The sequence below is a fragment of the Carex rostrata genome, chromosome 16 (genome assembly GCF_964058835.1).
Source record: "Carex rostrata chromosome 16, lpCarRost1.2, whole genome shotgun sequence".
NCBI classification, from domain to species: Eukaryota; Viridiplantae; Streptophyta; class Magnoliopsida; order Poales; family Cyperaceae; genus Carex; species Carex rostrata.
In genome coordinates, this window is record NC_135933.1 from 4,614,172 (window position 1) to 4,639,876 (window position 25,705).

At 33.2% G+C, this 25,705-nt stretch overlaps 2 protein-coding genes across 3 annotated transcripts in view; one reads left to right on the forward strand and one right to left on the reverse strand.

Moving 5' to 3' along the window:
* Window positions 1–18,056, forward strand: part of LOC144567835 (rRNA biogenesis RRP36-like protein) — a 68,255-nt gene extending 50,199 nt beyond the window's left edge. Inside the window, exon 9 of the transcript XR_013515519.1 lies at window positions 18,046–18,056. The gene's annotated coding sequence lies outside the window, so the exon portion shown is untranslated. The remainder of the gene's footprint in view (window positions 1–18,045) is intronic.
* On the reverse strand, window positions 520–15,589 carry LOC144567833 (ABC transporter G family member 45-like). 2 transcript variants are annotated; one of them, XM_078318010.1, is made up of 22 exons: window positions 15,450–15,589; window positions 15,154–15,274; window positions 9,761–9,849; window positions 9,534–9,618; window positions 9,273–9,432; window positions 8,157–8,233; window positions 8,013–8,063; window positions 7,845–7,935; window positions 7,428–7,729; window positions 6,637–7,226; window positions 6,339–6,499; window positions 5,855–5,958; window positions 5,392–5,557; window positions 5,047–5,207; window positions 4,648–4,980; window positions 3,927–4,217; window positions 2,907–2,990; window positions 2,661–2,794; window positions 2,336–2,563; window positions 1,702–1,873; window positions 1,331–1,585; window positions 520–948 (listed from the first exon to the last, which is right to left on the reverse strand). In XM_078318010.1, exons 1-22 carry the CDS (start codon window positions 15,527–15,529, stop codon window positions 679–681), a joined length of 4,005 nt encoding a protein of 1,334 aa, XP_078174136.1. In that variant the 5' UTR covers window positions 15,530–15,589; the 3' UTR covers window positions 520–678. The 2 variants fall into 2 exon arrangements, with proteins under 2 accessions (XP_078174136.1, XP_078174137.1); XM_078318011.1 differs by lacking the exons at window positions 15,154–15,274; window positions 15,450–15,589 and adding an exon at window positions 11,292–11,432.
* Window positions 18,057–25,705: the final 7,649 nt, after the last annotated feature.

Here is a 25,705-nt window from a genome sequence, read left to right on the forward strand (position 1 = left end):
GTTTGTTGGATCACCGATTGCACGAGAGAGGTCCCTAGCTGATGTGGCCGTCTCAGAGTGATTAGTATCTTTCTTCAACAAATTAAATAATTTCTTTTCTAACTGCATCGCCTATAAAAAGGGATTGCATCTGTCATTTTGTTTTTTCATGTTTTGGAACCTTCTATTGTAATTTCTCTTATTTCCCAAATAGGCGATAGCCATAGTATCTTGCTTAATAACTCAAAATTGAGCTAAGTTCTTCAAATCTATATGTTCTTCTCTATTTCTATTGATCTAAGATTGCTTGTAAGCTTGAGGTCGTGACAGTTTGGAAGTGCTAACTTTCTTACTTCCAAACAACAGTTGCATCACAGTTTTCTCAGGGAATGGACTAATTTGTGATTATGCTCAAATTATCTCGCTACTAAACGGTGCTATTAAAGCATATCGATAGGCATTTTAGGTTGCGACTTCTTGAAACCCTACTGCAATTTGAAGATAAGATTAGAATTTAAGTTGTAACATCGAATCAGAATGAATGTTCTGGCAAAAATCATATCTTCTTAAAATAAAATTAAAATCTTCAACAAACTCTACTTACATATTCATAATCCATGTGCAAGTGATTTGTAGACCAGTATAGAAAACAAATACAAATTTACATCAGTTTACTATTTTCAAACTGTTTTAGAACACTCACCGCCTTTGGAAATTCAGATACTTGATGCAAAGACAATAAATAAATCCGAAGAGCAGAATTGCTACAACGTGAAGGGCTATGATTAGATTGAAGTAGTTATCTTGTAACCCAAGATAATCCCTAATGAACTCTTTTACTGGTTTGTCGGGCCCTGGAGGCACTTTTATTAATTCTGCTCTATCACCTAACTGAGAAAATATGAGGCCGTATACTGTCCATGCACCAGGATCTGCCCAATATAGCCACCTCCACCAAATTGGCATCATCTGTACAGGCAAAATTTTGATCATATCTTTTATCTAATTAAGGGCTTATTTTTCAAATAAATTCAGATGTAGTTTCTAGATTCATATCTCATTACTTCATAATCAAGCTAATCAATTATACCAAATTGAACATAATCCTAAACCGTAAATCCTAAATACGCTCAATTTTTGGAACAATGAGTTTGCTTCCCATAGCTTGCTAGTTCATTTGCTAAGAGGATCTGGGAAAAGAGAAAGTTTGGAAAATATATTGTTCAGGTATTTTGGAAATTTAACAAGGATATTGATCTACAAACAATTCATTTTTCTGGAAAGACCCATCAGATCATTATCTGACGAACTCGCTATTATCATTATACACTAAAAATGGTCAGAAGTTTACCTTTATGGAAATGATAAATCCAGAGAAGACATTCCACAAAATGAAAACAAAAAATGCTAGACCTCCTGCTATTTCTATGTTTGGCGTCAGACCAACACACATCATTCCATAAAGCGTGTAGTACATGAAACTCAGGGTTGTGAAAAGTATGAACCAGAGAAATTTCACCACTGTGAATTGAAAACCGACCATTGGATAAATTATAGGACAGAAAATAAACACTGTGACCATCATGTATGGTACTTCTATCACCATCTGTTTAAGGAAATAAAATAAAAGAAGAACTGTTAATTCATCCATGTTAAGATGTTTCAAAATGAGAAAAAAAATCTTTTTTTTATATTGCCAAACTTCATCGGAATATTTGATACCTGAGCAATAGCATATGGCATGGAAGAGTACATGCCAGCTGATCTCTCTCTATAAAAAACAGCTCTCTCCATTGCAATAACAGGCTGCATGATGGCAGCATTTGCAAACCCCATAAATAATGATGATCCATAGGCAACTCCCACTATGTTAAACACGTCTTGCTCAGTTGTTCTGTTTCTCAGATTTATTAAAATATATTAGTTTAACTAAGACAAATAAATTAGTAAACCAGGTGTTGGCATTCACTTGGCAGAACAACATATTAGTGAAGATGGGTTGCACTGAGATTCGATTGCACAACTAAGAGCATATTGATGGTAAAAGAAGTTTGTTGAGGCCTAAATTGTGGAATAGTTGATTAGCTGAGGGTTGATCTAGACAAAGTTTTGATTACAAATAAGGCCTGTCACATATATAGTTAGCAGAAAAGCAAAATAATCTAGATATACATTACCAATCAGACGTACCATTCAATATTAGACTGGCTTCTCTTTGCTTATTTTGATAAAATGTGCATAATTGATGGACAATGATTGTTTTTGGGTTCAATTAGGATTACTTAGGTGTGGAAAACTGTGGTTATATTAAGGCAGAATTGCAGATTAATTGGGATCAATTAGAATTTCAACTTACATGTTGGAGCCAATTTGCCAGAATACAGTGCCAAGCATAAGTGCCATAATAAAGACATTAAAAAATCGAACAACATTATGATCTGGATTCTTCCAATATGTACAATGTTGCTTCCATAGACATGCAAGGCATTGAGATCTGAAACCCTGCCAATATCCCTTTGGAAAATGGAGATCTACATTACCTGGCTTTGGTTGGTCCAATTCTTCAATTAAAGACATGTTGTCCCTGTCCAAATATTATAACATTAAATGCTATAGTAGTCTTTTAGGTTTAAGTTTTTTAAATGAAAGTTCTATGCTCTGTAAAAAAAATAGAAGTGTACTTGAAGAGTGAGGAATTTCGAAAAATCTCAGCATAATCGACTCCCATCATGTATTCCATTGTTTGTGAAGAAACATTAAGCATCCAACCAGCCGGGTTCTGGTCTTCTTTTATTTTTGGGACTCCTGGTATAGACTACATGCCAAATCTTGATTTTAAGTTTATACTCAGCATAAACTGTCAATTTCCATCTAAGGAATATTTAAATGTAAATATCAATTAAAAGTTATTCAATCAAACATATTACCTCAAAGTATTGTATCATGTTGCTTGAAAATGGGCCCAAAGAGCCGCTGTAGATAAGCTGACCTCCCCTTTTCATCAACATCAACTGCATAAATGTAAAATTAGAAATTTAGTTTGGTTGCTGTGTTGCATACTGAAGGAAATTAGTAGCATTGTTTCATGGCAATATTTTGATAATAAAACTAGAAATATTTTGATTTGGTGAGTTGTCCTAGATCCTTTTGATGACCTATATGGAACCAGGGAAAGTCTAATGAATAGGAGAAATCATCAATTGAGTTATAGGTTATTTTGTTATATGGAATGTCCAATTCCAAGTCAATTGTTGAACCTTGGTGGTATTCATTGTCCTTATCAAATTGATTCTAATAAAAAAGTTTTTGATTATCTTGAAAGTCAGGAATATAATCAAGATAATAAAAAATCAGCGATAAAAAATTTTGAATTGAAAATTTATATGAAATCTAGATTTCCAATTAAAAAAAAATGAAACGCCATGCGTGTTGGACGTGACTCGCGTGTCGCGTGATGCGTCTCCTTTGATAACAAATGGCACGACACATGAACTGATCCGGTCACATCAAGCCACGCGGCCAATTTTTCCAACATTGTTTATTTATTTAAATTTATTTTGATAGTTTCTTATTTTTTAGTATCTTTTTTGTTTTTTCCTATGACTAATTTAGAACCTGAAAAAATAATTAAACGTAATCAGTCACGTCACGAGTGGCATGACATGACTAAGTCACGTCAAGTGAAAAAAATAAATTTGGTCACGTGTCATGACATGACATGACTATGTCACGACATGTTAGTCATATCACGTTTTTCCTTCACTAGTCTTGCAGAATAAACAATTGCACCAATTCTTGTGCTCCTTGGTACAATACACGCATTGTATGGGATACCTGCACTGCAATCCTCAGGTCTCATACCAGAATCAACTTCATAGGCACTGGTGAACTCGTAAACCCCAAATTTAAAAAAAAAAAAAAAAAAAGACATTTTGAAAACTTCTTACCTCATCAAAAGCTTCAAAAATCTCTATGCTGGGCTGATGAATGGTACAGACAACAGTTCGGCCTGTGTCAACAGTCTTTCTTACCGCTCTCATGACAATGGCTGCAGCACGTGCATCAAGGCCGGATGTCGGCTCATCCATGAATATAATTGAAGGGCTAGATATCAATTCAACTGCTATAGTTAGCCTTTTTCTCTGTTCAGCTGAAAGGCCATTTTGTCCTGGCACACCCACCATTGCGTTTCTCAGGTTTGATAGCTCTACTAACACCATCACTTCTTCTATAATTATCTGCAAGAGAGAGATGCAGATTAAATGACATTATTATTGTCAAATAGAGTAAGTTAATGATAAGATTCAGCCCCCACCTCAACTGTTGCATTTTATATCAGATAGGCTTTTGGCCTACCTTATCTTATTGGGTCAAAAGAACTCCCTAAGAAGAGGAGAAATAAGTATTAATGATTGAAGGCAGTAAATAAAAAAGCTGCCATGATGCATAAAATGTACATAAAGTAAACTAGATCAGGAATGAGCTACAATGCATAATAAGCTGGCATGCTATATCACATCAATATTGTAGCTTTATTAAGACACACATATAAAGCAGGAAATGGTTAATTAAACTCCAATATTAATTGGATGAACAAGTATCATCTTTCCCTGTTTCTATGAGTCTAATAGTCCCACAAATGTCATTTCACTATCAGAAGTCACTTACATATCTTTCTTGAGGCTTGACATTAGATGGGAGCCGAAGCCATGCAGAATACTGCAAACTCTCATAGACGGTTACAAACGGGGAATGGATATCCGTTTGTTCACAATAACCCGAAACCCGTGAGAAAGTCTCTTGCTTCTTCAGGAAGCCTTCTATGCTAATGGTACCTTCAATATAGCCTCCGGTTTTCCTTCCAGCCAAAACATCTAATAGTGTGGTTTTACCAGCCCCAGTGACTCCCATTAATGCAGTTAACACACCAGGCCGAAATGCACCACTGATATCTTGCAAGAGTTGAAGTCTTTTCTCAGTCACTCCATATTTTTCCATTTCCTATAGAAAATAGATTTTAAAATGCATATCTTGGCTGGCACTGAAAAGCAGCAATTAATTCTTTACCTTAGGCATATCGACAAAATAACTAATATGCTTGAACACGATCGTTAGGGGTTGAAATGGGAAAACAACTTGCTGATGTGGAGCCAACCCATTTTTACAAGAAGCAAGTTCGATCTCCTGCATTTCGTTCTTTCGTTTAATGGCTTGTCTCTTGTATGGGGCTGCATACAACAAATCACTAAGATTAGAATAAGAAATGGCAGTAGATCAAAATTAAATGATAAAATGGCACCATGCCTTGTTTTCTTCACAGCATTCCACATTTCATTAATCCAATTCTAATTAAACAAAACAAATAGGTAAATAAAACTATACAAGGAGAAAATCAAGAACAAAGAGACATACGATTGAAAATTTCCAATGCAAAGATGCTGAGAATATTGAAAACGAGAGAGAAACCGAACAAGGCAATGACAGAAATCCAAAACCAGTGCCATTCTGTAAACAAGCCTCTAAATTCAAGCACAGCCTTGCCTACTGTGTCAGCTTTCATATTTCCATAATGAAATTCCTGTCAAAGCATAAGATACATTAAATAAAAAATTTCGTACACACAAGTTTTTCTGGAATATGAACTGGTACATACAATTACCGAACTGTTACAAGTATAATTTGGTTAGTGCTTATGCTCCTTATGATCAAGTATAGGTTATTTGATAGTACATCTGTTGGTCATAATATAGACATATTCTTTTTCAACAGAACATCTTTCATGACTAGGCCAAGTTTGTGAATTTTTTTACATAAAATGCTATCAGCCCCCTAATTTTAGCAAATTATTCAGAATTCACAATTAAGTTTGGCTTACTGTAGACCATCGGTTGTCGAGAAATTCATTAAGTGCAATGGCATTCAGTGAGTATGAAAATGGAGATATCCAGTAAGCCCATCGCAACCATGGTTGCAAGTCGTCTGAATGAAAGAAAAGGACATTAAGAAAATATAAAAACTCCTCTAAGTTCCGAAATTGCAAAAAGAACTCTTTGATTTTTATAATAAAAGTGAAAGTGGTGTGCTCATTCTGTAGGAAACTCCAAAATGAGTCTACTGTTAGCTCCATCATATAACTGTTGCCTTCTTTGTTTTACAAGTAATTACTAATATTGTCCTTGGTTACAGTAATAATTTGTATATTAAGTGCAGTGCCACTATCTTGATACTTATTTTCCTGAAAAGGTGATCAAACTGCATTTCTACAACTTAATTATTACAAGTTGACATTTTGTGCATATCTTTAGGTTCTGTTACAAGTCATTTAAAATGTATGTGGCTTTAGAGATAACTTCTAGTACCTCTTCCAATTAAGAAACCTCCAAGTATGACAATGAGAACAAGAGAAGAAGTGCTGATTACATTGGTCACAACTTGGGTTCTTCCAACTGTGGCAATGAACCGGTATAGACTCAGTGACATTTGATGCATTGCAATAAGAACCACCAAGTGACAAAAAAACCTAAAGGAAATAATTAAAAATAACAAATTATTTATCATCAGTAATAGGATTTGTATGTGATTTTTAATGAGTTATCATACATATAATTACTACTAGTATGCATTATGATGGTACCAAGTGGAGCAAAAATAATATACCTGGTGGGTGAAGGCGCAAAACCAATACCATAATGGGTCAAGCCAGTCCATATACTCGTCTCAAGTAGCGAAATTGGTATGCTCAAAATAGAGATTGAAGAAAGGACCGCCCAACTAGGTAAGTTCAACAAATCCCTTTGCTTGTAGATAATTGGCAGTCGTTTTATTGTCATGGCCATTTCAGTCATTCCATTAAAATTCACAACCATAATGCCTATGAACAAAGCCCCAAGATATATGTTTCCATCCATCACAGTTTGATGCTTCATCCTTGTTCGCAGAAACAGTGTTGTTATCACAAATGCAACAAAAGAAATTTGTATTGTTTTGAAAATATGCAAAGGTGAGTTTCGCTTTAGTAGTAGTAGTTCTCTTGAAAAACATGCCTTGAAGATTTCCCATTTTGAGATTCGCCCAGTTTTGATTGATTTGGTTGAAGAATTGGTGGTCTTTCTGTTGTTGCTTTGGTTTTGGATCATTCGGCCAATATGGAAGGATTGGAAAGATTCAGCCAACTTTTTGGTTGAATGATAGTGGTACTCGCTGGGGTTCCTGGCCCAATATTGTTCTTGATCCATTTTTGAAGTAACCTATCAATTGTTAGAGCATGTTACTCAAGTTCAAGAGAACAATATCCTAGGCTCAAAAAGGATTTCAGTTATAGGGACAACAATTGTACCAGTTCAAGTTGTAATGTTATTTAAGTTGGAGCTTATACTGAGACAAGATGGCAATAAACCTTTCCTTAATCTTTAAATAAATTGTATTGATGCAGTTATTTGATAAAGTACCTCTTGAAGAAAATCAGCTACATTTTTTCTCTTTGGACATTTAAGACCAATGGAATAAAAAAATTCTGTGGCATTTTCACGAGGACCTTGATATATAATTTGACCCTCACATAGCAGTATAATATCATCAAACAATTCAAATGTCTCCGGAGGTGGTTGAAGCAAGGAGACAACCATAGTTAAATCCATCAATTGTGCCATTTGTTTTAAAAAATTTATTATTTCAAATGTCGTTGAGCTGTCTAGGCCAGTTGATATGTCGTCCATAAAGAAACACCTTGCCAGACCAACAAGCATCTCACCTACAACTCACACAAAAAAAAAATGAATAAGAAAATAATCATATATCATGCAATTAAAAAGAAATTGCTTCCATTTTTAACTCAAATAGGAAATAACAATTATGGTTGTGCATACCAATTGTGAGTCTCTTCTTTTGACCTCCTGAAATTCCTCTTCTAAGTTCATCTCCTACTATTATATCAGCACATTCGCTTAATCCAAGGATCTGCACATGAAAGTCTCCTCTGATTTTTAAAAGAAAATGTTGAAGTATCCAAAGTACTATGTGGCAAAAGATAAAACCTTGATGATATAGTTTGTGGTAAGGTTGCTTCCATCTCCACATGTGGTTGCCTAGAGACCACAAAAGTTCAGATTTGAAGCAAACTAATAATGTGAAGCAACAAAATTTGAATGAATATAGAAACCGTTGAAGTTTAACTTTACCTTCACAAAAGTATCAAATTCTAAGTCCATTTTGTTGATCGCAGCCTTGTTCCTTCCAATTCTTTCTCCCAACATTTCTACAATTTTGCAAATCATGCCATGTTCTTGAAGATGAGAAAAATGATATCAAGCAGTTGCTTTAGCATATTATACTGTACTTTTTGCTTTAGGACACACAACCAAATTGAAATACTAACTTGGTCACTTTTAAATTATAGTGAAATCTAAAAAAATCATTATTTAACATAAATTTTGAACAGAACAAGGTGTCCAGATGGTCAGTGCCACTGTCGTTCTCAGGGAACGGGTTCAAATCACGCAAGGCACAAGGGGCAAGGAGAATTATAGAGAATTCCAGAGATTAGAGAGTAGTTAGGAAGCATTAGGGTGTAGAATAAGGGGAATTCTAACATCTTTGGATGCCGGACCTTGCCCTTCTGAAAGGACTTAGATCAAGAAAAAGGAAACTTTTAAAATTTTGAACAAATTAATAATTGCCATTTACTGCATAAAAAACCTACAGAAGGATTGCAAAGCTATGCTCATTGGAATGAAAGTAATTGAAAGTGGGTCAAACAAAGGTATTGTGCCAAACAAAAGAATGCAGTATTGAAAAATGTTATATTAGAAACAAAAGGGTATGCTGAGTTAAGAAAAGTTAGTTTTGCATTGTTATGTTGTAGGCAAAAGCAATTTTATTAACATATAAAGAAAGCAGACTTAAAATCTGATCTTCCAAAACCCAATCAGGGGAATAGTGACAGTATGGATGCACTGGCAAATTGTGCAGAAATTAAGGGCAGAAAAATAAAGAGAGTGTTCCTTGATACTTCTATTTTATTGGGTTATATTGGAGGAACAAGTAAGAAGCAGGTGACATAATGGACTGAAATCTAGGATTTTGTATGGTTTTGTACTGTTATGGACTGAAACTTAGGGTTTGGACTGATTTTCTTGGGTTTGCTTTCAGAAATTTTGTTTGAGTTACTGTAGGACAATACCATGTCATGATCGATATGCTTATTTAGTATATGATGTAATGATTTCCAAAACTAAAGAAAGGAACCAGTGGCATAAGTGCCTCAAAAGTAAAAGAAACAAAGAAAGGAAACTTACCAAATGCATTATTTGTTTCCAATAAATGACAAGAGAAATTAAGAGTCTCTCTAACAGTTATCTCAGGATGATGCAAATCAAACTGACTGACATAAGCTTTCATGTGTTGAGGCATTGATGAATCGAGCTCTTCTCCATTGTACATGATCTTTCCTTTTGACTAATTTCGTCAATAAAGAAAATAAATGTTCAACTATCAACTAAAAGTAAAACTTGTTAATTAAAAAAGATAAAAGAAACAAAAACTTGTTTACTGCATACTTTCAGAGTAGAGCAGAGGTTTCCTGACAACGCTCGTAGAAATGTTGACTTTCCCGACCCTGGAGGTCCAAGCACAAGTGTCAACCTAATTTAAAAATAGTTTTGAAATTAATTACATTAGAGAATTGTTGGTTATGATGTGCCTCCTTCTATAAGTCGAGAGAAATGTGCTTTGACATAACAATTTGCAATTAAAGAATTTACAGAATAGTCTGATTGAACATTACCTCGATGGTCTTATTATTCCGCTTAATTCATTCAAAATTCTGATGGGCTTTTTCTTTTTGGCACACAAACAAGACAACTTTACTATCTCCTGTGAACATAATTGCAAAGCATCTTTTGAGTTTTGACTTTGATAATATGAAAACTAAAGTTTTATGAATGCACCAAAGCAGATAAAACCGATCCATCTAAACATTAGTAAATTTCAACAAATTATTTCCATTTATGCTACTTTTTAAAAAATTTGCACAGTGTCTTAAGAGGCATCTGCTTGTTTAATCTAGAAGGGATATCAGTTAAACATACAACATTTTCAGTAACTAGTACCAACTCCAGATATATGCTTCATACTTTTCTCTGATTTAAGGTATTATTTTGTCATGGTGTCTTTTGGTAATCAATACAGTTGCAACAATGTCTAGCTTCTTTAATAGCAGTCTTTGACGAAGGCTTTTGCTTTATTTTCTCTTTTGAAGAAAGGAAGGCTCTCTAGTACTAACACCTATTCTATTTGTTATAAAGCTCCAAAAAAATTGAAGCCATTTCTTTAATAATGAACAGGTAAAGATCTCCTTAGTATTAACTTAGACAATTCCTTTTCCTCTTAAATTCTCATTTTTCTAAAGCAGACTTCAGAATGGATTCAGCCCGGGACAAATTAAAGGATCTTTGTTCTCTGTCTTTTATATCATGTTGGGACAAAGCATGCAGACCATCTGCTTGATAAAGTGTCTTCCACTTTATGTTACAATTTCTTTCTTTTTCTCATGTATTTGCACATTGTCAGGTCTACATCTCAAGAGGTAGTTAGAGATAGGAAAAAGGAAAGTATCTTTGCCAGGGGCAAGTGCCAGACTTTAGAATTATGGGGGTTCAAACATGAATGGGGTCAATCATATAAAATTTTCATGCTGAGAATTGGGGGGGGGGGGGGGGGGGGGGGGTCAATTGACAAATTTGACCCCCATTCATTGCACGGAAGCGTATCCTCTGCAGAGTTTTTCCGTGCGGAGCTTTTAATCTGGTCCGTTCGTTTCGGATCGGACGGACCAGATCAGATCTTGCCCGAATTTAAAAAAAAAAAATTTGCGGAACTTTTTATCCGGTCCGTCCGATCCGAAACGAACGGGCCAGATTAAAAGCTCCGCACGGAAAAACTCCACAGAGGATATCATTTCTTCATTGCACATGCATCCAACCCTGATTTTCGCAAACAATAGATGTCTAAGAAAGTCTTACCAGTTATATTTCGTTGTTTTTCCTTTTTCATCTTTTTCCAAAAAGAAAAAGTTCCCATTTTCACAATAGATTATTTGTTTCTGAAGGTGACAATTATCAGAACTTAGAAGCACCAAAAACAAGATACCATTAACAATTACCGCCCTATTTCCCCCTATGATCCCACCCCCAACCCCAGTCCACAGTTTGGTCGCAATAAATATATAAAACCATGAGCCGGGCATTCCACCGAACACCTTGTGTGCGTTAAACATGACACGCCTACTGACATTTAAAGTTAACGTACACCCATACCGTGAGATAGGAGAAGGTTATCACGACCCTTGCCAAGTAATAACAATCTACAATATTGGAGTTCAATAATCCAGCCCTCTCTCTTAATCCCTTTTCTTGGCTTCATCTCTCTCTCTCTCTCTCTCTCTCTCTCTCTTCCTCACACGGTCGCGCCTGCTATGTAAACAGAACCACCTTTTATTCAACTTATGTAGTTGGGCCGGCCCATCCAGATTGGATGGGCTGGGTTAAGAAGCTGTTTCGATATATTTGTACAATCACCATATGGTATAATTAATTTCTTTCAATGGTTCTTTTTTAGGTGGTTTCTTTTACTGTTAAGAATTGTGATTGTACGCTCTTCTTTAATGTAATAGGGTCGTGTTTGATCAATAAGATGACGTTATGAAATTTGCCAGGAATTTGGGCATCCTAATCACGTGCAACACGGGATTAAGGGTCGTTTATGGCTTAATGAGAAGATGATGTGCAAAAACAAAGAATTTTGGTAAAAAAAACTGTATATTCCTCCTGTTGCCAGAAACCTTTTTCTCACGCAGCTGCATTTTCACAATATGGAGATTTCTTTTCCCCTCATATGATATAGCTAAGAACTTCTTTTCTCAAAAAAAAAATCATTTCTTATACAGCAATATAATATTTGACTTGAAATAAATTTAATGTGTTAGAAGAATTAAGTCGAAATATAAGTTTTAGTATATCAAATAGTTGAATTAATTATATGTAACAATGTCAACGTACCTTTTCAGTCGTAGCATAGAGTTTATTTTCTTTTTTCTTTTTTTTTTAAAGAAAGATGAAGATTGAGCCTTCAAATTTTATACTTTTGTTACTACAATAAATGATTTTTCTCATTTAGATTTCGAACTCATGACTTTCCACACAAAGATCATATGCCCTTACCACTAAATCAAAAGCTAGTTATTGATAGTAGCATAGAGTTAAAATGCAGAAACTTGTATTAATCAAAGCTCATCAAAATCCGAGATGCTCATGCATAAGCAACATATATATATAGATCTTTGTACTTGTGTGTGTGTGTGTGTGTTCCATGTGATCAAATATATATATAGAGTTGAGCTACGGTGCTTTGTGAAGTAAAACGAGTGTTTTACTTCACTCTCATATTTTGTGATTTTAAAGTTCAAAATGTCAATTCGAACTGTTCAAGTTGATATCCATATATATATATATATAGGATTTGGCTAATATGCTATGGGTTGCATAGAGGCCTCCCGTGCTACGGCTCAATATTCAACTTTTTAAAATCCTAATGGTCGATCCGAGTCGTTAATCTTGTTCTCCATATTAATATGTGTTTGGAGACCAAATTTTACATTTTTTGGAAATTTTTTACTATTTTTTTAGATTTATTGAATATCACTGTTTTTTATGGTTCAGATTTGTCTGAAAAACAACAATTTTCAATAAATCTAAAAAAATAGTAAATTTTTTTCAAAAAATGTAAAATTTGATCTCCAAACACATATTAATATGGAGAACAAGATGAACGGTTCGGATCGACCGTTTTGATTTTGAAAAGTCGAATATTGAGCCGTAGCACGGGAGCCCTCTATGCAACCCATAGCACCGTAGCCAAGTCCTATATATATCTCCATTCTTATAATATGCACATAGTTGTCCTGATCCGTCAATGGCTGAGATTGAAAGAATAACTTTCAAATTAAATATCAGCCCTTCAATCACATAATATATCTTCTTTTGATTAAATTCATCTATTTTATGTGTAGAAGTCTAAATTTAGTTAAAAATAAACTCGCCACAGAAATTGCTACATAGTTTGTCACTATTAAAATTGAATAAATCCCTAGCGATTCGTTTCCTTATTTCTCTTTACAGCTATCACCAATTCCTTCAATTGAATAAGGAGCAAATTATGTACTACTATATATACTAGTAATCGTGCCCGTGCACAGCAACGGGAGCAAATTATGTAGTAGAAAATATTAAGCTCCTTAATAAGGAGGAGAGATAATTTAAATCAAATTTGTAGAGAAAAATAGTTAAATACTATATTTATCTACAATATAACACATGTGAACTCTAGTGTAGTGGTAAGGCTTGGGTGCTATGGATAGCATATATATATATATATATATAGAGAGTAAGGCTTGGGTGCTATGGATAGCATAGAGGGCTATGGTGCTACGGCTCAATATTCGAGTTTTCAAAATTCTAACGGTCGATCCGAACCGTTCATCTTGTTCTCCATATTAATATGTGTTTGGAGACCAAATTTTATAATTTTTGGAAATTTTTTACTATTTTTTTAGATTGGTAGAAAATCAAATATCTGAATGGTGCATAATTTTTTAGATAAAGTGATTTTCTACCTAGCTAAAAAAATAGTAAAAAATTTCCAAAAAATGTAAAATTTGATCTCCAAACACATATTAATATGAAGAACAAGATGAACGGTTCGGATTGACCGTTAAGATTTTGAAAACTCAAATATTGAGTCATAGCACCGTAGCCCTCTATGCTATCCATAGCACCCAAGCCTTACTCATATATATATATATATATATATATGAGTAAGGCTTGGGTGCTATGGATAGGGGTGATTAATGAGCGAGCATGAGCGAGTTAGGGTATGCTCATGCTCGCTCATTAAGTAAATGAGCGAGTTGTTAATGAGCGAGTTTAAATGAGCGGATAAATGAGCGAGTTGTAAATGAGCGAGCTTTTAATGAGCGAGTTATGAGCGGCTCACGAGTTATGACTTATGACTCATAACAAAATTATATAGTGTGTCCACGCATAACAAAATTTGTTAAAAGTCATTGTAATAAAATCCAACAGATTGTTATAATTCATTTAAATGAGTGAGTTGTTATGACTATTACTTGTTTTGGGCTTTTGGCGGAGGTTTTGATTCTGCCGATTTACAAAAAAAATGAATATGAAACTATGAATATTAGTATATTACACAGGATTAAATGTTACATTGTACTCATTATATTACACATAATTAAATATGAAACTATGCTCACTATCTATCAATTTTAATGAGGCAAGGTTGATGTTATACAGAATTACATAGGATTAAATGTGACAGGGATTAGGTGTGGCAAATTCTTAATGAGCGAGTTATGAGCGAGTTGGGTCATGCTCATGCTCGCTCATTAAATAAATGAGCGAGTTGTTAATGAGCGAGTTTAAATGAGCGGATAAATGAGCGAGTTTAGATGAGCTTTTAATGAGCGAGTTATGAGCGGCTCACGAGTTATGAGCGATTTACTCACCCCTAGCTATGGATAGCATAGGGACATCCGTGCTACGACCTCAAAAACATATCGTATAAACTTTGAACTTCGATTTAAGTAGCTCAATAAATTAGTTATATAATAAGCTTGTAGAATACTATTTTTTACTATTTTTGGAATTTTTTTACTATTTTTTATGATTTATGAAAGATGGCCTAAAAATAAATAAAAAAATTATCAATATTTTAGGCTATGTTTTGTCATCTTTCATAAATCATAAAAAATAGTAAAAATTAGTATTCTACAATATTATTATATAAAAAATTTATTAAGCTACTTAAATCGAAGTTTGGAGTTTATTTGATATGTTTTTAAGACCGTAGCACGGATGTCCTTATGCTATCCATAGCACCCAAGCCTTACTCTTTTTTTTTTTTTGAAAACCTTCGTAGAAGCTGCGAAGTCGTGAGAGGGAATCGAACTCTCGACCTTTGGGTACAATAATTCTAGAACTTTTTCCCAAGCCTTACTCTCTCTCTCTCTCTGTATATATATATATATATATATATTATAGAAAGAAAAGAACAAATTTGTGAAGAACAAGAAACAAAATACAAAATATAATTTACACCTACCTCAACACCATTAAGAGTAGCATTTAGCAAAGTCGGAAGATCTTGTCGACCAGTTTGCATTTCTGCCTCGACTGTCAAATTCTCAAACAGAAGTTCCACTTGTGTTGCTCCAACACCCATCCTATATCCATTTTCAAAAATAATTAAAAATATACGATATATTGTCATCGTTATCGCCATTTTAGCGAGTGCTAATAAATATGAATATGTACATTATTATGTAAGTAACAATATATTTTGATTAGTATCATTAAAAAACCCTGCAAAATATCTGAATTGAAAGGCTAATCATTAACCTTTCTTTTCTCTCCCTGAGCATCCTAAGGAATTCTTCATTGTCAGCATGAGTTAAAGGTGGCTCCTCTATCCTCTTCATATATATACTCTCTCTCTCTCACACACGCACAATCTTTCCTTTTTATTTGTTATACACTTAGCAGCAGCTTTAAAGTTCTCTCTCTCTCTTTTTGAAAGCCTGGCAGAGGCTGCTTAGGTCTCTCTCTCTCTCTCTCTCTCTCTCTCTCTCTCTCTCTCTCTCTCTAACTCTAAGCTAAGCTAAGCTAGCTTGGAAAAGTTCATATTTTGATTCCTATAGCTAGTTGCGAGGTTGATATATATATAAAATGGTTGAGGGGACACTGACAATTGTTGTTGTCTATAAAATATAAATTTACTTTATCTTTTCATTTATTATTTTCTTTCTTCCAAGCTACCTTGTTTGGTTAATGAAAAGAGAATATGCAGGTCCCTACCATATTTAAATCTCATTATAGAAAGAAAATTTTGTCTATCTAGAATTTTGTAAAATATAAAATGGATAATTTTGTGATCACACATTCAATTATCAGTTTATCACGGTACAATGAACTTTTATGATATATACAAAATATTTGAAAAATATTATTGAAATTAAAAATAATAATTGTAGATATATTCCAATTAATTAGATAGAGCATGTATCAAACATAATTTATTTGGAATACATTTAGCTTCCATCAAACAATTTAAATTTGTTAACGGTAAATTTAAACATTTTTATGAGGAATTACTGATTAATTGACTAAATTTCGATTTGACTCAATTCACAACAAGAATGAGACACTTTTCGCGAGGATAAAAAAATGACTTTTTTGCGACGGATTACTCTCATTGTTCAGCTTTTTATTTTTGCGACGAACGACCGTCATAAATGCGTTTTTTCCCTCGCAAAAAGTGTCTAATTTGTTGCAGTGAAATTTGATATACATGTCATATCTAAATAATTTAGAACACGTCTATAATTTCTCTTTTCAAATTTAAATAATATTTTTCAAATATATATATGTACCATGACCGTTGAATGTATGGAAATTATTAGAGATATACTTAAAAGATCCATAAAAATGTATTACGTATTTTTCCAAACAAAAATATTAGAACTATATATGCATGCAATAATTAATACACATGCAATTAGAATTGTTTATTGTCCAAAACCATTCCTAGTAATTTGTCAATTAATAGACATCTAATTCATGAACTTAACATGTAAAAAGTAATCAACAAAAAATAACATTTAGAATACAAAAGTAATATGCCTAAGCAAACCTGTAAAATCACACTGGCGAACTGTCGGCAACAAGCACTATACATGAAGAAATTTCAATATATCATTAAGCTTGGAACGTTAGGATATATAGTACATGCTTGTAATATTATGTCATAATGGTGTTAGAACTTTTTAAGGATACGATCAAGCTCACTGAAAGGCACATTCTGCAAGTTCTAGAAAGCAAAATGCATACACAAAATTTGCAGTGACATGATAAAATAGTCTATGACTGCTCAAATTCTTTATAGCACGATCATTTGAGGTGTGAACCCGATTGAATCAATTAAATTGCTAGACTACTAGTTCACGGCTTTAATAGGAAAACTTCATGCATCAGCCCAAGCAAAATAGATATCAAACAGTGAGATTGAGATATGTACCAAATTAATTAGTAGAACCAAATAGCAAAAATATATACCAATTGGCGCGCTCCTATTCACCCTAGTAATTAATCTCCTACACACTTTAAAAATAGCTTAACAATATTATAAACCACAACATGAGTACAACAAAAAAAGGTCATGTAGGACCAACATTTAAAATCTTCGTACGAATAGGATGTCTTAACATTTTTAAATAAAAAATATATACAGTCTGAATGTGAACTATTTTTTTTTAATTTCCAACATCTTCTCTTCTTGAACTTGGAAGTTTCTAAAACCACCAAATCAATAAGTTTATTCGCTGCCACGCATTTTTCATTTATTCAATTTCTTTACCAGGCATATATATATATATATATATATATATATATTTCAAGCGGTGAGTTTGTACTTGCCATTTTATATATATTACCGTCGTTGTTATTAATTAGTTTATGTGATTTGCTTCTTGACTAATCTAGCTAGATTTTCGTTCCTTAATTAATTGTTTGTCCAGCCAATGTGCATGCCTCTTGTTGGGTACAATCTCATGGCCCCACAAGCCACACCATCTTAATTCACACTTCTGATTTGTGTCTATCATCTCACTTATGTTTTGAGAATTCATACAATTTTAATATATTTAGAAAATAAAATTATTATTTTCATAGCTTTGCAAAAAAAGTGTGATAGACACAAACAAAAATAGTCTATCATTTTAATTTAGATTGATTGATAATTAATTTGTCATGTCTTCATTTTTTATTTTTTATATCATTAAAAGAAATGTTATTTGTCGTTCAATATGTTATTTTGTATGATTTTTTTTATAATTTTTTTAAAAAAAATTAAAAAATAAATATGTCATTTAAAAAATATTATTTATGTGTAGATGTCATTAATTTATTTAATATGTCATTTAAATAATGTTATTTGTCATTTAGTCTTTTTTTTAATAAAAATATGTCATTTTGTATGAGATCTTTTTTGTTCTCTTGCAGTATGTCTCCGTTACAATATTAATGCACAGACACGTTACAATATTAATGCACAGACACGATACTAGTTACAATTAAGCATGGACGGAGTTCATACGTACACAAGTTCTAAAATAATTAAAAGTTACTAATTTCATCTCCAGAAATAAATCGAGAACAACGCTGACATAATATCTCGTCAAATATATATAGGTATTCCATTATCCCAGTAGTGGAAAAACATGAATCAGGATCGGCCTATCTGGATCAGTTATATGAAACAACCGATACTAATACCTATCTGGATCGGTTTTCTAAACAAAACCGATCCTAAAAACTAGTTAGATCGGATTTTTTAGTCAACCAATCCTAATTTGTGAACTATTAGGATCGATTGTTTAAAATAACTGATCCTAATTCGAAAAAAAAAAAAAATTTTAGGATCGGTTTTTAAATAAAAACTGATCCTAAAAGTTTTTTTTTTTTATCAGATCATAATTCCAAAAAAAAAAAAAACTTTTAGGATCGGTTTTTAAATAAAAACCGATCCAAAATTTTTTTTTTTTTTTTTTTTGGAATTATGATCCGAAATACTATCAAGATCGGTTTTATATAAAAACCGATCTTGATAGTACGTATCAGGATCGGTTGTTATGTAATTTAAAAAAAAAATTCGAAAATACTATCAAGATCGGTTCTTATATAAAAGCCGATCTTGATAGTACGTATCGGGATCGGTTCTTAGTCAAAAACCGATCTAGATAACAACTATTAAGATCGGTTTTATTAAAAAACCGATCCTAATAGTTTCTATTTGAATCGGTTCTTTAAAAATATAAAACCGATCCTGATAGTATCAGTATCGCTTTCATTAGAATCGGTTGGATTCCGATACTAATATGTGTATATAACCGATCCTGATTCATGTTTTTCCACTAGTGTCCCTTGTTGACTCCAGATCTGGATGCACACTTGAACGCACTTTGGAATACGTTATAAATACCGGACATGGTGGTTGAAATTTGATGCTACTAGTACTTATTCCAAAACTAGAAAGGAATCAACCATGCACTAAAGTGACAGTATACACACACACACACCCCACAAATATGTATATGGACTCATTTAGATGATGAAGTGGAATGTATTCCACTGCATGCTTGGTGATCAAGAGCAGAAATGTCAGTTATCCAAATTGACCCCAGTGCGCGCAAGTGATTATTAACATTAGAAGAAGAAGCTGGAAGAAGAAGCATTTTAACTATACTATAGCCTCTATATATATATACTTTATGGGTTAATATTAAACTTGGGTGTATGCTATTGCTGGTTATGGTTTTTGTGCTAGCAGTTTAGGAATAATATGTTAGGTTTCAACTGTGAATTACTGAATTGTAGGGCCGAGGAAGCAAAATTTTATCTGAGTGTTTGGGATAGATAACACCTACCTAATAGGTGATTGTCTGTAGGAAGCAATTAGGGAGAAAAAGGCAGTCCGATAGGAATTCTGACCAATCCATCCTGAGAACGCACAGGGTCGTTTCAATAGTCGTGCAGATTCTGATTGGACGGTTCAAACCCAAACAAAAATATTCTGTTACCTTTGGTGATATGAATTATGAATTCGAAAAAGGCCGGGGCCATTTTGATGAAAGATAGATATATAGGGTAAGTACGGATATGTTTTGTTTTCAGATGTTAATGCTAGATGTTATTGTCAGGTATGAATGTCTTTTCTTAAAAAAGAAAAGAAAAAACAATTAATGCTCAACACTCAACAGGATAGAAAATGCAAAGAGGCATAATTTTGACATCTTACAAGCAGGGGCGGACTCAGTGTAGTCTTTCAGTTTTGTCCCCCCCCTGAAAATTAGATTGCCCCTCCCTGTAACTAATAAACCAATTTTGTGACTCTCTTCTCTCTCAGTCATTTATATTTGACTTTTTTTTGTTGAGTTGTGTTTGGGAGTTCTGCCATTTCTGTTTCTGTTTTAATTTTTTGGTTGAGTTGTGTTAGGAAAGAAAGCTTTCTTTGCCTAGATAGACTTGGTGTACATATTATTAAAGAAATATATAAAGAGGCTTTTGTGGGCCAGCTTCAATTAAAATTATATTGAAGAGATGAGCTACTCAAATTTAATAAGAGCAGCGGCTCTAATTGTTTCTTCTCTCTCAATTTAGTGTCTAATGGAACTATCCATGCATTTTCACAAATTTTTGCATTTTTGTATTTGCTTTTGAATTGTTTTTCCATATTTTCTACTTCTTTTTTGTTTCTTTTTTGATTCTTTATATTTCTTCTATATATAATATATTTTTAGAGATCAACATTATAGTCCTCTCTGTGGCTCTGTTTATGTTAAGATCTTGTTATTAATAAAATGGATGTCTTCAATTTTTACCTATTCGTGTGAAGTAATTTTTTATCATTTAGGGCATATATATTTATATTTAATTATTTTTCAGAAAGATATTTTGAAATTTAAAAACTAATAACTAATTTTGCTAGCAAAAGAAGTATATTATTTAAAAATGTTAATAATATTTTGGTTTGTCTCTACAATCTTTTTTTTTTTTGGGACGAGAACGAGATAATCCAGCAATTTCAACATAATATCTAGCATTAAAAATGTGTATATAGGTTTTAATGTGTATTATATTACTATATTATTTGAGTGTAACATTGTCTTAATTTATTTTTTTAATTAATTTTTATTATTTTTTCATTTTTTATAACAAAATATGCTTCAAGCAAAAAAATTCGGATTTAAGGTTTACGGTTTACGGTATATGGTATACGATATACGGTTTGAACCCGATAAGCTATTTGAATCCGATTTCTGCCCCCCCTGGCAGAAATCTTGGATCCGCCCTTGCTTACAAGTGTATGTGGTAGGGTGGCAAACAGATCGGATAGTGGTATATCCATATCTCTTTTCATTTTTTGGATACAGATACCGATATGGATTAGATATTATACGGATATAGATACAGATTAAATATTAAACATATACAGATACACAGTTATCTGCTTTTTTATAATAGTGAATAATATAAAATATTTCATAATATATATATATAGAGATAGGCTAATGTGCTTTCGGTAGCATATGGGCCGAAATACACACGGTCCAAATTTGAAATTTCAAAATTCAAAAAGTCGATCTGAACCGTTCATCTTGTTCTCCATATTAATATGTGCTTGGAGACCAAATTTTACATTTTTCTAAATTTTTTTACTATTTACTAAGCCACTTTGAAAATTGCTGATCCAACGGTGGCTTAACAAAACAGTAAAACCGTTGGATTAGCGATTTTCAAAGTGGCTTAATAAATAGTAAAAAAATTCAGAAAAATGTAAAATTTGGTCTCCAAGCACATATTAATATGGAGAACTAGATGAACGGTTCAGATCGACTTTTTGAATTTTGAAATTTCAAATTTGGACCGTGTGTATTTCGACCGATATGCTACTGAAAGCACATTACCCTATCTCTATATATATATGAGATGAGCTACGGTGAGTTGCGAAGTAAAGCGACTATTTTACTTCACACTAATATTTTGTGATTTTAAAGTTCAAAACGTCAATCCGAACCGCTCAACATGATCTCCATATTGCAATGTGCTTGGAAACCAAATTTTACATTTTTTGCAATTTTTTTACTATTTATTAAGCTACTTTGAAAATTGCCGATCCGGTGGTCCAGAAATTTTTACTTCGCAAAATATGAGTGTGAAGTAAAATAGTCGCTTTCCCAAAAATGTATCATTCTACTTCGCGAAGTAAAGCGAGTGTTTTACTTCACGTCTATATCTTCAATTTCAAAACTCAAAATGTCGATCCGAACCATTCAAGTCGATCTCCATATTAAATTGTGCTTGGAGACAAAATTTTACATTTTTTGAAATTTTTTTACTATTTCTTTTGAATTTTTAAAAATCGCTGTTTTTCAAGTATATGGGCCGATATGCATTCGGTAGCATATGGGCCGATATGCATACAGTCCAAATTTGAAATTTTAAAATCCAAAAAGTCGATCTGAACCGTTCATCTTGTTCTCCATATTAATATGTGCTTAGATACCAAATTTTACATTTTTCTAAATTTTTTACTATTTATTAAGCCACTTTGAAAATTATTGATCCAACGGTGGCTTAACAAAACAGTAAAATCAGCAGCCATCGTTGGATCAACAATTTTCAAAGTGGCTTAATAAATAGTAAAAAAATTCAGAAAAATGTAAAATTTGGTCTCCAAGCACATATTAATATGGAGAACAAGATGAACGGTTCAGATCGACTTTTTGGATTTTGAAATTTCAAATTTGGACTGTATGCATATCGGCCCATATGCTACCGAATGCATATTAGTCACTCTATATATATATATATATGTATAGTATGGCTAAATTGCTACCGGTAGCACTTCAACCTAAGTGCTTACGGGGTCATATCTTCGTATTTGATGCTCAAACAATAAATCCAAACCGTTAGATGTTCAATCTATATTAAAATGTGATTGGAAGCCAAATTTTACATTTTTTGGAATTTTTTTACTATTTATTAAGATGGTTTGAAATCGCTGTTTTTTAATGGTGTAGAATTTTAATAAAAACAACGATTTTCAAACCATCTTAATAAATAGTAAAAAAATTCAAAAATGTAAAATTTGGTCTCCAATCACATTTTAATATAGATTGAACATCTAACGGTTTTGATTTGTTGTTTGAACATCAAATACAAAGATATGACCCCGTAAGCACTTAGGTCGAAGTGCTACCGTTAGCAATTTAGCCATACTATATATATATATATATATATAGAGAGAGAGAAGGGTTGGCTACTCTACTTATATAAGCATATGATGGTATATGCTTATAACTCATTTTTTCATTTTCAAAATCCAAGAAGTCGATCTAAACTGTTAGATGTGATCTCTATATTGAAATGTGCTTGGAGACCAAATTTTATATTTTTTTGAATTTTTTTACTATTTATTAAGCCACTTTGAAAATCGCTGATCCAACGGTGGCTTAACAAAACAGTAAAATCAGAAGCCACCGTTGGATCAGTGATTTTCAAAGTGGCTTAATAAATAGTAAAAAAAAATTCAGAAAAATGTAAAATTTGGTCTCCAAGCACATTTCAATATAGAGATCACATCTAACAGTTCAGATCGACTTTTTGGATTTTGAAAACGAAAAAATGACTTATAAGCATATAACCTCATATGCTTATGTAAGTAGAGTAGCCAACCTCTATATATATATATATATATAGAGAGAGAGAGAGAGAGAGAGAGAGAGAGATGAGCTATGGTGAGTTGCGAAGTAAAATGTATTTCTACTTCACGCCGTATTTTCATTTTGAAAGTCCAAACGACCGATTCGAACCGTTAGATGTGATCTCCATATTGAAATGTGCTTGGAGACCAAAATTTACATGTTTTGGAATTTTTTTATTATTTATTAAGCAATTTTGAAAACTGTTGTTTTGCTGTGAACAGTAAAAAACATTACAAATTTATGGACTATCGGATCAGCGATTTTCAAAATTACTTAATAAATAGTAAAAAAATTCCAAAAAATATAAAATTTGGTCTCCAAGCACATTTCAATATGGAGATCATGTTGAGCAGTTCAGATTGGTCATTTGGATTTTCAAATCGCAAAATATGAGTGTGAAGTAAAATATTCACTTTACTTCGCAATTCACCGTAGCCCATCTCTATGAGAGAGAGAGTATGACTAAATTGCTACCGGTAGCACTTCGACCTAAGTGCTTACGAGGTCATATCTTAGTATTTGATGTTCAAATAACAAATTCAAACCGTTAGATATTCAATATGTATTAAAATGTGCTTGGAGACCAAATTTTACATTTTTTGAATTTTTTTTTACTATTTATTAAGCTGATTTGAAAACCGCTGTTTTTCAATGCTGCAGAAATTTAATAAAAACAACGGTTTTCAAACCAGCTTAATAAATAACAAAAAAAATTCAAAAAAATGTAAAATTTGGTCTCCAAGCACATTTTAATATAGATTGAATATCTAACGGTTTGAATTTATTGTTTGAACATCAAATACTAAGATATGACCCCGTAAACACTTAGGTCGAAGTGCTACCGGTAGCAATTTAGCCACTCTCTCTCTCTCTCTCTCTCTATATATATATATATATGGTATGATATATATCTACTTTCCGGATACAAATAATTAAAATTTAAAACCATATCCGTATCTAATTTTCAGATACGGATTCAGATGCAAACAAATAATATCCAACCTGTTTGCATCCCTAGTATGTAGTTGCACAAAGTCGCATCCTTTGAGATATCTCATATTTTGCGTGACTGTTTGAAAAATCTCAACCATTTTTTTTTTTTGAAAATAAGGCTGCTTAGGCCTGTTTCATTGCAGAAACTTAATTACAGTAACCAGTTTCAACTACCAGGTAGTCCTAATAGTTGCACGACCGTTCTCTTAAGTAACGATACCACATTTAAGGTGGTAACCAGCAATGAGTTTAGTAATAAAACAGCACAGCAAAATTCCTAATAGTGCAGCTGATCACAGTCAGCAAAATATTTCATGTAAAATCAAAAACAAAATTAGCCATAGGTCTTCATGCAGCATCAGCCGAGTCCCCTACTTGAGCTTCTGCCACCAGTTCAAGGCCATCTTCACCAGAGTAGGCGCGAAGAGGGATGTGCTTCATATGCTGCGGCAGCCAGTTCTTCACCGCCTCATCAATGTCTCCTACTTCATTGCCTGTCCAATACAAAACAAGAGAGGAGATAAGGATGATTGTATTACGCCCTGTAGGTATAGCTGCAAGATTAAAACAAATGTCATTGCGAATTTTCCAAATAGTCCATGTGAGGGCACTAAACACAGTAAGGAAAGCATGTTGTTTTGAGCGTGGTAAAGAGTATGCAAAGTTGATGATATCTTGTATTGAATTCCATTGGCTAAATTCCTCTTGGCATTGACCAAACCAGAACCAAATTTGCCTAACCCATGGATATTGAATAAACAGGTGATTGACAGTTTCATATGCTTGGCAAAAGTGGCAGTGTGTAGGTCCAGTCCAACCTCGTTTAACGAGTTGTGATTTAGTGAGAATCTTCCTTTTTTGAACTAACCACATAAAAACTTTAATTTTTGGTGGGATTTTCAAATTCCACCATAGCATGGGCTAAGTGGGAGTAATGCCTCGAAAATTTAGAAATCGGTACAAAGATTTGACCGTAAACAACCCAGAAGCAGACCATCTCCATTTAAGAGGAGGGAGGTTTTGGGTTTCATCAATTACTAAAGTGAAAAAGATATCTTGGAGATCTGCCCAATCTCTCAAATCTACCCCGTTCAGCTGTCTATTAAATCTCAAGTTCCCTCCCTGTTCCTCAAGAACTTCACGCAAAGATAAGTCAGTAGTTATGCATTTGTTGTACAAGTGAGAAAACATTGTGGCAAGACTACACTCCCCATACCAAATGTCATGCCAAAACGAGATAGTAGTATTGCAATTGGGGGAAAAGGAGATACTGTTTTGTATTAAAGGATCAATATCTAAAATAGCCTTCCAAAAAGCAGACGGGGGTAGGTTTTCTACATC

Bases quoted from the DNA above. Each gene is read 5' to 3' on its own strand.
- LOC144567833 (XM_078318010.1), bottom strand. From the start codon at position 15,529: ATGAAGAGGATAGAGGAGCCACCTTTAACTCATGCTGACAATGAAGAA. The intron at 9,850-15,153 runs GTAGGTGTAAAT...TTATGTTCACAG, and splicing joins CTACTCTTAATGGTGTTGAG to GAGATAGTAAAGTTGTCTTG. The intron at 1,874-2,335 runs GTAAGTTGAAAT...TCTGAGAAACAG, and splicing joins TGGCAAATTGGCTCCAACAT to AACAACTGAGCAAGACGTGT.